This window comes from Argopecten irradians, chromosome 1 (genome assembly GCF_041381155.1).
Source record: "Argopecten irradians isolate NY chromosome 1, Ai_NY, whole genome shotgun sequence".
Lineage (NCBI taxonomy): Eukaryota > Metazoa > Mollusca > Bivalvia > Pectinida > Pectinidae > Argopecten > Argopecten irradians.
In genome coordinates this window covers 3,665,972-3,678,471 of record NC_091134.1, presented here as the reverse complement: position 1 = coordinate 3,678,471, position 12,500 = coordinate 3,665,972, and the positions used below count along the sequence as shown (strand labels likewise).

At 38.1% G+C, this 12,500-nt stretch overlaps 1 protein-coding gene across 1 annotated transcript in view; it reads left to right on the top strand.

Annotated features, from left to right (window-relative positions):
- The first annotated feature begins 238 nt into the window (after positions 1 to 238).
- LOC138308778 (uncharacterized) overlaps positions 239 to 12,500 on the top strand; it is a 43,980-nt gene continuing 31,718 nt past the window's right edge. Inside the window, exons 1-8 of the mRNA XM_069249797.1 lie at positions 239 to 321; positions 1,948 to 2,304; positions 2,794 to 2,871; positions 6,266 to 6,375; positions 8,128 to 8,282; positions 8,820 to 8,929; positions 9,545 to 9,622; positions 9,984 to 10,093. Coding sequence (XP_069105898.1) covers positions 2,191 to 2,304; positions 2,794 to 2,871; positions 6,266 to 6,375; positions 8,128 to 8,282; positions 8,820 to 8,929; positions 9,545 to 9,622; positions 9,984 to 10,093 — 755 coding nt within the window. The 5' untranslated portion in view covers positions 239 to 321; positions 1,948 to 2,190. The remainder of the gene's footprint in view (positions 322 to 1,947; positions 2,305 to 2,793; positions 2,872 to 6,265; positions 6,376 to 8,127; positions 8,283 to 8,819; positions 8,930 to 9,544; positions 9,623 to 9,983; positions 10,094 to 12,500) is intronic.

Here is a 12,500-nt window from a genome sequence, read left to right as displayed (position 1 = left end):
CTTCCGGTCTCAAAGCGAAAGTAGAACATTGGGTTACACGTCATCGAATTTGGGGGGTCAGTTGTTCGACTTACGCCTGTGTATAATGTTACCTAATTATAAAGCCAAAAGGTGTCTTTGTTGACTCTCCCAAAATTTAGTACACAGCGTAATATAATAAAAACATATTTGGTACGAAGAAGCAGAGATTTAAATAGTATAAATCTTTGGAAGAAGTGAAATAATATTGTTCATATTTCCCGCGAATTTTCAAACGACTAGCATATTGTTTACTTCCGGTATAAGTAATACGTTTGTGACCACATGCACACAGAGATAATGGTAAATATAAGAGCACCACGCCCACACATCCTCAAGTATATGTATGCAACATAACTGTCAAAAATCTAGGTATTTAATATTTTTTTCTTCCCAAGATGGTACCGGCGAACAAGCCATTTGATAATTACTGAACTGCAATAACGTATCCTCATTACAGCTAAGTTACAACTATAAGTACAATGTATTATCACTTTTAGGCATTAGTAATTACAGTTACGTATTTATACATGGCATTATATTTCATATATATTGAAAATTGATTATGATTGATTTAGCCTTCTATTATTTCAGGGATCATGGGCATGATCCATAAATAATATCACAATTAACCTCTGTATATGTTCCCTTTGGTCCACACATATAGTTACACCTATAGCATTGCCATCAGCATGCAGGCAACGGCCATCTTTGATTTTGTCATTCAAAGTTTGCTACAGCAATATGATAAATAATTCAAGTAGGATATATTTTTCTGCCATGCAGGTCCGCAGGGACCTGGCACGAAAATTTTTAACCAACAGTATACATATATATATGTTATAGTATCAAGGGTATGAACTCGGCGGTCAAGAAAAACGGACCTATTTTTTTAAAACCGTGATTATTTTCATAAATGGGTTCTATACAACATTGACGGATATCTTACCTTAAAGAGAAATAATTTTTCTTTCCATTGAGTGCTTGATGAACAAAATTGGCCAAGTATTGACGAAGTTATGGCTTGATATATCGGGAAATTTACGAAAAATATGCTAGGTAGACATTTCCCTGTCCGGTCGAAATGTCGTCTCGGCTCTAATGGGTACCTCAAAAACCAAGCCAAAATCACAAAATCTACGCTTGTGGTGGTAAACAGTACCCATAACTGTGTTCATCCACAATCTCCTTTGGAGGTGTCATGACCCGTACTTTGTAGAAACTACATTAAAACATCGTGTAGCTCACTTACTTTAACCGTCACCGCCATGTTCATTTTTCTCTCGGAACGCTTCTCGACTTTACATATCGTGACTACATTATGCAAATTATGTAATGTTGTGCTTTTGGGTAAACTCGGGAAGCGTTCCGAAGAACAAATGAACATGGCGGTGACGGTTAAAGTAAGTGAGCTACACGATGTTTTAATGTAGTTTCTACAAAGTACGGGTCATGACACCTCCAAAGGAGATTGTGGATGACCACAGTTATGGGTACTGTTTACCACGACAAGCGTAGATTTTGTGATTATGGCTTGGTTTTTGAGGTGCCCATTAGAGCCGAGACGACATTTCGACCGGACAGGGAAATGTCTACCTGGCGTATTTTTCGTAAATTTGCCGATTCATCAAGCCATAACTTCGTCAATACTTGGCCAATTTTGTTCATCAAGCACTCAATGGAAAGAAAAATTATTTCTTTTAAGGTAAGATATCCGTCAATGTTGTATAGAACCAATTTATTAAAATAATCACGGTTTTAAACAAATAGGTCCGTTTTCCTTGACCGCCGAGTTCATACCCTTGATACTATAATATGTATATGTACATGTATACTGTTCGTTAAAAAAAATCGTGCCAGGTCCCTGTGTGCAGGTCCACCACATTTGAAAATGAGTTGAATTAAATTTAGAAACAAAATCTTTTACAGAAAATGGTTACCATGATATATCTATACAACTCCTTCCATCAGCTGCGGTTGGGAATAGAACATTCCATCCTGCTTTCCTGACAATGGAATAGTAGCTATAGCTGTATTCCTGTATAGCGGGATTGGACTGGGTCGATCATCATCAGCTCTGGATCGAGCACTCGACTAGTGTTCAGAGGGTCCCGGGTTCGAATCCTGGTCTGGCCGCTACATTTTTTCCTCTCCTGTACATGTTCCACCTGTATGTCTGCTGGCCAGCAGAACTTCAGCTTCGTAGCTGGTCATAAATATAGAGAAAAGATGGAGGAGAAGGAACTTGAAGTAGATGACTATCATGAAGATCCAATTTTCCTTAATGTATGTGCACCTTTTATTATAGAACAACCTTTAAAGTGAATTCTTTTCTGGTTTAAGCTTCTTGAAATGTAATTATCTTCATTTTAATGCAAAGTCCTAATACATATATGTAGAGTTGTGAGCACTTTTTACTGTTTTAAAAGTATTTATTATAATCTGAAACATGCAGGTATAAAAAATTCATATATCCGAATCTAAATCCAATTGCAAGATGCATATAATCCTGCGTCTAAATACTATTTACATTATGTATACATATGAAGTTAGGAAGATAAAAACTATGAAAATCATTGCAATATTTGTGTAAAACCTCGATCATGATCATGATTAATGCTTTTATGTACTTACTGGTAGTTTCATACTTATTTTGTAATAACAAATTAAACTAAGCTGCAGTTTTAGTAGATTACATTTGTTAATTACTAATTTAAAATTACAGCTATTTATATAAATATATATTGATGTATATTTTCTACAATTTGTTGGCAGAGAGTTATCAGAACCGGAATGAAAGAAATTGGGGTTGAATCCATGGAAGGAAACAAATTTGATGAACTCATGGTGCATGTAAGCATTTATTATGTTCTGACATTGATTGTGGTTTGTCACTGCATGATTCTGGTTTTCATTTTTTGTTTATGTTCTGTCTTTTGTTTATGTTCTTTCCTTTGTTTATGTTCTTTCCTTTGTTTATGTTCTGTCCTTTGTTTATGTTCTGTCCTTTGTTTATGTTTTGTTGTTTTCTGTTTATGTTCTGTCCTTTGTTTATGTTCTGTCCTTTGTTTATGTTCTGTCCTTTGTTTATTTTGTCCTTTGTTTATGTTCTGTCTTTGTTGTTTTGTTCTGTTCTGTCCTTTGTTTATGTTCTGTCCTTTGTTTATGTTCTGTCCTTTGTTTATGTTCTGTCCTTTGTTTATGTTCTGTCCTTTGTTTATGTTCTGTCCTTTGTTTATGTTCTGTCCTTTGTTTATGTTCTGTCCTTTGTTTATGTTCTGTTTTTGTTTATGTTCTGTCCTTTGTTTATGTTCTGTCCTTTGTTTATGTTCTGTCCTTTGTTTATGTTCTGTCCTTTGTTTATGTTCTGTCCTTTGTTTATGTTCTGTCCTGTTATGTTCTTCTTGTTCTGTCCTTTGTTTATGTTCTGTCCTTTGTTTATGTTTCTTTGTCTTTGTCTTTTGTTTATGTTCTGTCCTTTGTTTATGTTCTGTTCTTTGTTTATGTTCTGTCCTTTTTTATGTTCTGTCCTTTGTTTATGTTCTGTCTTTGTTATTTCTGTTCTTTGTTCTGTCCTTTGTTTATGTTCTGTCCTTTGTTATGTTCTGTCCTTTTTTCTTTGTTTTTTTTATGTTCTGTCCTTTGTTTATGTTCTGTTCCTTTGTTTATGTTTTCCTTTGTTTGTTCTGTCCTTGTTGTTCTGTTCCTTTGTTTATGTTCTGTCCTTTGTTTATGTTCTGTCCTTTAAATTTGTTTATGTTCTGTCCTTTGTTTATGTTCTGTGTCCTTTGTTTATGTTCTGTCCTTTGTTTATGTTCTGTCCTTTGTTTATGTTCTGTCCTTTGTTTATGTTCTGTCCTTTGTTTATGTTCTGTCCTTTGTTTATGTTCTGTCCTTTGTTTATGTTCTGTCCTTTGTTTATGTTCTGTCCTTTGTTTATGTTCTGTCCTTTGTTTATGTTCTGTCCTTTGTTTATGTTCTGTCCTTTGTTTATGTTCTGTCCTTTGTTTATGTTCTGTCCTTTGTTTATGTTCTGTCCTTTGTTTATGTTCTGTCCTTTGTTTATGTTCTGTCCTTTGTTTATGTTCTGTCCTTTGTTTATGTTCTGTCCTTTGTTTATGTTCTGTCCTTTGTTTATGTTCTGTCCTTTGTTTATGTTCTGTCCTTTGTTTATGTTCTGTCCTTTGTTTATGTTCTGTCCTTTGTTTATGTTTTCTGTCCTTTGTTTATGTTCTGTCCTTTGTTTATGTTCTGTCCTTTGTTTATGTTCTGTCCTTTGTTTATGTTCTGTCCTTTGTTTATGTTCTGTCCTTTGTTTATGTTCTGTCCTTTGTTTATGTTCTGTCCTTTGTTTATGTTCTGTCCTTTGTTTATGTTCTGTCCTTTGTTTATGTTCTGTCCTTTGTTTATGTTCTGTCCTTTGTGTTATGTTTATGTTCTGTCCTTTGTTTATGTTCTGTCCTTTGTTTATGTTCTGTCCTTTGTTTATGTTCTGTCCTTTGTTTATGTTCTGTCCTTTGTTTATGTTCTGTCCTTTGTTTATGTTCTGTCCTTTGTTTATGTTCTGTCCTTTGTTTATGTTCTGTCCTTTGTTTATGTTCTGTCCTTTGTTTATGTTCTGTCCTTTGTTTATGTTCTGTCCTTTGATTTATGTTTTGTTTATGTTCTGTCCTTTGTTTATGTTCTGTCCTTTGTTTATGTTCTGTCCTTTGTTTATGTTCTGTCCTTTGTTTATGTTCTGTCCTTTGTTTCTGTTCTGTCCTTTGTTTCTGTTCTGTCCTTTGTTTATGTTCTGTCCTTTGATTTTATTACGTCCTTTGTTTCTGTTCTGTCCTTTGTTTCTGTTCTGTCCTTTGTTTCTGTTCTGTCCTTTGTTTATGTTCTGTCCTTTGTTTATGTTCTGTTTTGTTTATGTTCTGTTTTTTTGTTCTGTCTTTGTTTATGTTCTGTCTTTGTTTTATGTTCTGTCCTTTGTTCTGTTTTTGTTTATGTTCTGTCCTTTGTTTATGTTCTGTCCTTTGTTTTGTTCTGTCCTTTGTTTATGTTCTGTCCTTTGTTTATGTTCTGTCCTTTGTTTATGTTTTTGTCCTTTGTTTTGTTCTGTCCTTTGTTTATGTTCTGTCCTTTGTTTATGTTCTGTCCTTTGTTTATGTTCTGTCCTTTGTTTATGTTCTGTCCTTTGTTTATGTTCTGTCCTTTGTTTATGTTCTGTCCTTTGTTTATGTTCTGTCCTTTGTTTATGTTCTGTCCTTTGTTTATGTTCTGTCCTTTGTTTATGTTCTGTCCTTTGTTAGCCCACCATCACCAGATTGTGGGCCATTCAAATTGCTTTCGTCCGTGGTCTGTCCTTCTGTCCGTCCGTCCGCCTGTAGACAAAACTTTGTCCGATAAACACCTCCTAAACTTTTTGACAGATTTTGATAAGATTTTGTACACAGAATCTTGACATAAAGGAGAGTTTAGTAGTAAACTATATAGGATTCTGCAATGTTCCCAATTAATGGAGTTATTACTTTTGTACAGCAGGAGTTTTACATCTTAGTCCAGTGTTTTTCCTGGACATTTTGGCAAATTGCCACCTGGTGGAAATTGGGTAATTTTGTGCGATAAAAGTATGAAATGAAATTTTTTAATGGTGTTTATGGAAATTGTGAAAAGGTAGAATAAACAATTATCCTTCTCTAAGAATCAAGTGTAAGAATGTATACTAAAATACGACGTTAAGACTTGGGATTTCCGGATTTTTTTTGTTTCGTCACACAAAATAGGCATTAACTCACTAATTTGGGAAATTTAGACATAGATTTGGGAAAAAAATAACAATAAATACAATTGGGAATGGTTCCGTATTTCGGCCACAAATATATAGGCAGGAAAAACATTGTAGTCGTCCACTCTGGTGAGTTCTAGTTGATTGGAAATCAAGCGTAGAGAACACTACCGCGGTAGTCTTTTCTAGATTTATGCCATTCCTTGGAGGACAAATAGATACCTGCTGTGAAATCCTGGGTTCGGTATTTATAGTGTCTTGTAATTAAGAAGCTTAAGTAATTATATGGTAAAATGTTCATCTATCATGGTGCTATATACCACTAAGTTTTTACTACTTGAATCATATAATTTTCTATTGCATCTATCTTAACACAATGTGACATATCATTTATTTTTCCTGTATATGTCTTTATATGTGCAGTTTTAATATCATTTATAATCCTTGTATATTTCTTTTTAAATGTGCTGTTTTCAGATTAAGAAAATGTGCCCAGGCATTGACTTAAACAGATCTGAGAAGATGAATTTCATCAGAAAGAAAATACAAAACCGATTGAAATATTTAGAACGCACACAGCATGCCAGGTAAATGAGTGTTTATCATGATGAGGGTAGTTCTTGGTCTTCTAGGCTCTTCTAGGCACACAGCATGCCAGGTAAATGAGTGTTTATCATGATGAGGGTAGTTCTAGGTCTTCTAGGCTCTGGTTACACTCGAAGGATCCCTCTGTCCTTCCATGCTTGCCCATCCTTCTTTCCTTCCATCTGTCTGTCATCCCTCTGTCCTTCCATCTGTCTGTCCATCCCTCTGTCCTTCCATCTGACTGTCCTTCCATGACTGCCCATCCCTCTGCCCATCCCTCTGTCCTTCAATCTGTCCTTTTATCTGTCTGTCCATTTCTCTGTCCTTCCGTGTCTGCCCATCTCTCTGTCCTTCCATGTCTGCCCATCCCTCTGTCCTTCCATCTGTCTGTCCATTTCAGTCCTTCCATGTCTGCCCATCCCTCTGTCTATCCCTCTGTCCATCCCTCTGTCCTTCAATCTGTCTTCCATCTGTCCATCCATCTGAATGTCCTACCAACTGTCTGTCTCCCTCTGTCCTTCCATCTGTCTGTCCATCCCTCTGTCCTTCCATGCCTGTCCATCCCTCTGTCTACACATCCCTCTGTCTACCCATCCCTCTGTCCACCCTTCCATCTGTCTGTCCATCTCTGTCCTTCCATGTATACCCATCCCTCTGTCAGTACCTTTGTCCATCCCTCTGTCCTTCCATTTGTCCTTCTATCTGTCTGTCCATCTCTCTGTCCCTCCATCTGTCAGTCCTTTCATCTCTCTGTCTATCCCTCTGTCCTTCCACCTGTCCTTCCACCTGTCCGTCCATCTCTCTGTCCTTTCATCTGTCTGTCCATTCATATGTCCTTTCATCTGTCCTTTTATCTGGTCGTCTATCCCTCTGTCCTTCCATCTGTCTGTCCATCCCACTGTCCACCTCTCTGTCCTTCCATCTGTCCTTCCCTCTGTCCTTCCATCTGTTTATCCATCCCTCTGTCCTTCCATGCCTGCCTATCCCTCTGTCCTTCCATCTGTCCTTCCATCTCTTTGTCTGTCCTACCATCTTTCTGTCCATCCCTCTGTCCTTTCATCTGTCATTTTATCTGTCCGTCCAATTCTCTGTCCTTCCATGCTTGCTGATCCCTCTGTCATTCCATCTGTCTGCCCATCCCTCTGTCCTTCCATCTGTCATTTCATCTGTCCGTCCAATTCTCTGTCCTTCCATGCTTGCCCATCCCTCTGTCATTCCATCTGTCTGCCCATCCCTCTGTCCTTCCATGCTTGCCCATCCCTCTGTCATTCCATCTCTCTGTCCTTCAATGTCTGCCCATCCCTCTATCCAACCAAGCCTCTGTCCTTCCCTCTGTCCTTTTATCTGTCTGTCCATTTCTCTGTCCTTCCATGCTTGCCCATCCTTCTGTCATTCCATCTGTCTGCCCATCCATCTGTCCACCCATATCCCTCTAGATCTATAAACAATTATTGTTATCACCATTTCTCAGAAAGTTTGTAAGGGATCTCTTCAATTTCATATGTAGGTTCTCCTTGGTGTCTATAGTTTTCAATGCAACAGCTGTGAGATGGAAGATCAGGCTTGTGGTAGAATGTTTGACAACTTTTAACAAGTGAGACTCCTGAGATATTGGGCTTAGTGGTAGATTTTCCGTTATCTCAGCTCTTGACCATCACCTCCTAGAGGGGGAGTGCTAGTGGTGAAATGTTAGATATCTTGATTCACTATAACTATCCTTACACAACAATAGATAATATTTTATTTATTTTCAGGTCTGATGTCAGAAAACGTAAAGACAGTCTTGAAAAGGTAGAAATCTTGACTGAAGACGAAATGGCTGTTGAATCTCTGAATAAGGAGACAGTTGTCTCAGGAGAGTCAGCTTTAGAAGGGCCTTCAAACAGGATGGCTGCTAAGGGGCATCAGGGTAAGAGAGATAATTTTGTTATTTGAAGGAACAAATACTTGGCTGGTGTGAAATGATAGGGGTACCATTTCATGTATCCCAAAGGTTTTGAAAAATGTGTCCTTAAGTGGCATTGAATGATGGCTCTCCTAGAAGACCTTGAAAAAGAATTAAGTTATTGAAGAAGAACTTGTTTTACAACACTACAAAAAAAACCTTCTGTGGGCTTATATTTATTCAGGAAAAGGTGTCCAAGAAAAAGTAAAACTGAATAAAATTACCAGATATTAAAATCAAATTTTTCAAATAATCCAAAGAAAAGAAAAAGAACAGACATATACGGAAACAACATATATAACATGCTGCTGGAAGTGGAATCTTTAAAGCATTGAATGAGAATAGCATTCTTGAAGTTTCAGAAGGAAATTTAATATTTGATTTGCAAATATTTGTTTTTGAATAATTTTCTTATTATAATAGTTATTTCAATTTTAGAAATGTAGAATTTAGAACTGATTTAATGTAGATGGTAATTTTTGATGAATATGGAAAAATTAGATGTTGAAGACGAGGAGGGCTTCATTGATTCACTGAAGGCACATTCTACACCTATGAAGGGATCAGACCATTCAGGAAATCATAGCACAGTGGAATTACCTGTTATAAACGTGAGTATTTAAAATTCTCACAGGGAATAAGTTTTATAACTTAGCAATCACTCTTTTCTTCCCTTAAATTTCTTGATTGATTGTACACACTTTGATGCCCTCATCAAGTGAAGGAGGCATGTCGATGGATGGGTTTGTGAGGAAAAAGTGCTCATATGTCTTCAAGAAGGAACAAGTTATACCCAGATCTGTTACTGAATGATCTTTTTGGTATGGGGGGGGGGGGGAGTGTATAGGTCCATTGGTATGGGGGGGGGAGGGAGTGTATAGGTCCATTGGTATGGGGGGGAGTGTATATTAAAAAAAAAAAAAAAAAAAAAAAAACTTCCGCTGCTAGCCATAGGTCTAACTTAATCCAAATTTGGAGTTTATCATAAATAAGAAGAAAAAAATCATGTCTTCAAATGTTATAGTAACTTTGAGAAGGGGGGGTCATTCTACCATGGGGGGGTTCACTTCACCATAATGGTATTTTGACCCCGGGGTCATTTCACCATAATGGTATTTTGACCCCGGGGTCAATATACCATGATTCAAAATACCATGCTACACCGGGTCCATTTAGTTATACTCTTACACTTGTTTTTGATATCCTTTCTCTGATTTCTTCAACAGAAAATTACCAGAACAGGCATTGAGATGTTTGATGTGAAATCCTCACAAGACAGCAACAGTGATGACCTTATGAAATATGTAAGTAGATTTCTGCTTCTACCATCTCTTTTCATACAATTTGAACTAGGTTATTTTGAAATCCTCTGGGAGTAGAAAAAATTATTTAGATTTACAGGCTACAGTTTTCAATGTTGATATTTTAATTAGCCATAATGTGAAAACTTTCTCAACAGTACATTTTCAAGTGGTAACTTTAAAGTGATATCAAAATAATGGTTTTAATTAAAAACTGATTTTTGTAAATACACAAAGTTGATATACAAAGATAAAGAAGGAAAAATCTAGAAGAGACAATTTCATGCAAATATGCAAAATGTTAAAGTAACATTATGCAAATAACAGGAATCTGAATAATCACCTAAACACTTGTTTTTGCCAGATTCAGAAAATGTTCCCAGACATTGACTTGAATAGCCCTGAAATGATTGATAGTGTCAGAGAGAAGATACATAACAGTTTGCAATGTTTGGGACAGCTACAGCCTACCAGGTATACTAATATAGCCTAGTGGTGAAATATCATATACACTATAGCTACTCAATCAATACAATCAGAAGTTACTGTCGTATCGGTCTAACCGTTGACAAAATAAATGATGTAATACTTCGGTATGTTGAGCGACAGTATTATCAACTGGTCGAGTGGTTCTGTCAATTGTCTGGATGGGCAGAGTTTAGATAGCCTACCCGACGTCAGGCAATAGAACGAGTGGGCGGAGTTTATCCGACAATGTCATGGTTGCGCCTGATAAGAAAAACGTGTCTGGAAGATCTTATGCTAACAGGGTACTGACGAATGGTAAACTTCGTCGTGAAATACTTGATCTTTATTATAAACTAAAGGATTATCTTTTTTCATGAGATTAATAAAAAAAAAAACCCTGATGTTACGAGAGGAGGTTGTCACAAGATGATAAAGAATGTGACTGCACAGGGGACATTTGACCCAGTCAACTGTTCATCAGAACCCAAGCAAAATTACCAACGAAGTCTTAAGTTTATAGAATAAACAGTCATAAAATAATGACCCGTTTATTGGAGAGGAATATTGGTTCCATCGGCCATTTTAGAATTTAGAGGCAATTTGCTGTATTTCCACGATGTTTGCCTTTGAATTTTGAAAAAAAGGCACATTCTGTAACATTAACAGCCGATAAATCTGGAGTGAATGAAAAGTGCTTTAGACGGCATTGATATTTAAGAAGTCGATTGATAAAGAAACAAACAGAGGTAAACTTACGGCGAGGCAGGCCTCACAGCAGCCATTACGTTGTTCTTGAAGTAGCCTAGCTAACATTTGTGACGCACATTCCCTATCGTAAATTATACTAGCGATGACGCGAAAAGTTATCCAGTCTATCCCTGCTGAAACACAGACAGCAGCTCATGAAAACGGCGTTATCACATTTAATGCTAGATCTTTCTTTGATAAAACGTCTGTTCTAAAAACTGCGGGTAATAGAAAGTATGGACACATCCAGCAGTTCTTATTAATACGATAATACCCAATGAGTTCAGGATAGATCTTGATCTTAGGAGTACGGCAATACCTGATGAGTTCAGGATAGATCTTGATCTTAGGAGTACGGTAATACCCGATGAGTTCAGGATAGATTTTGATCTTAGGAGTACGGTAATACCTGGTGAGTTCAGGATAGATCTATCACACGTAGGTCACAAATATCACACGATATAAGCCATGCCCACCAACCAATCAACTCGCGTTTAGCATTATATTGTAACCCAGTATGCAATAGTATTGCGCAAGTTGTGCGGCGAGTACATCACTGTCATCGCCAACGGTTAGACCGACACAATAGTAAAAAGACAAGCTAGTGGTAGAATGACAACTCTCTTTATCTGGACCACCAGGGCCTAGGGATGAAGGGCTAGTGGTAGAATGACAACTCTCTTTATCTGGACCACCAGGGCCTAGGGATGGAGGGCTAGTGGTAGAATGACAACTCTCTTTATCTGGACCACCAGGGCCTAGGGATGGAGGGCTAGTGTTAGAATGACAACTCTCTTTATCTGAACCACTACGGCCTAGGAATGGAGGGCTAGTGGTAGAATGACAACTCTCTTTATCTGGACCACCAGGGCCTAGGGATGGAGGGCTAGTGGTAGAATGACAACTCTCTTTATCTGGACCACCAGGGCCTAGGGATGGAGTGCTAGTGGTAGAATGACAACTCTCTTTATCTGAACCACCAGGGCCTAGGGATGGAGGGCTAGTGGCAGAATGACAACTCTCTTTATCTGGACCACCAGGGCCTAGGGATGGAGTGCTAGTGGTAGAATGACAACTCTCTTTATCTGAACCACCAGGGCCTAGGGATGGAGGGCTAGTGGCAGAATGACAACTCTCTTTATCTGGACCACCAGGGCCTAGGGATGGAGGGCTAGTGGTAGAATGACAACTCTCTTTATCTGAACCACCAGGGCCTAGGGATGGAGGGCTAGTGGCAGAATGACAACTCTCTTTATCTGAACCACTACGGCCTAGGAATGGAGGGCTAGTGGTAGAATGACAACTCTCTTTATCTTGACCACTAAGGCCTAGGGATGGAGGGCTAGTGGTAGAATGACATTTCTCTTCATCTAGACCACGAGGCCTAGGGATGGAGGGCTAGTGGTAGAATGACATTTCTCCTTATCTGGACCACTTCGGCCTAGGAATGGAGGGCTAGTGGTAGAATGAAAACTCTCTTTATCTGGACCACTACGGCCTAGGGATGGAGGGCTAGTGGTAGAATGACAACTCTCTTTATCTGGACCACCAGGGCCTAGGGATGGAGGGCTAGTGGTAGAATGACAACTCTCTTTATCTGGACCACCACGGCCTAGGGATGGAGGGCTAGTGGTAGAATGACAACTCTCTTTATCTGGACCACCAC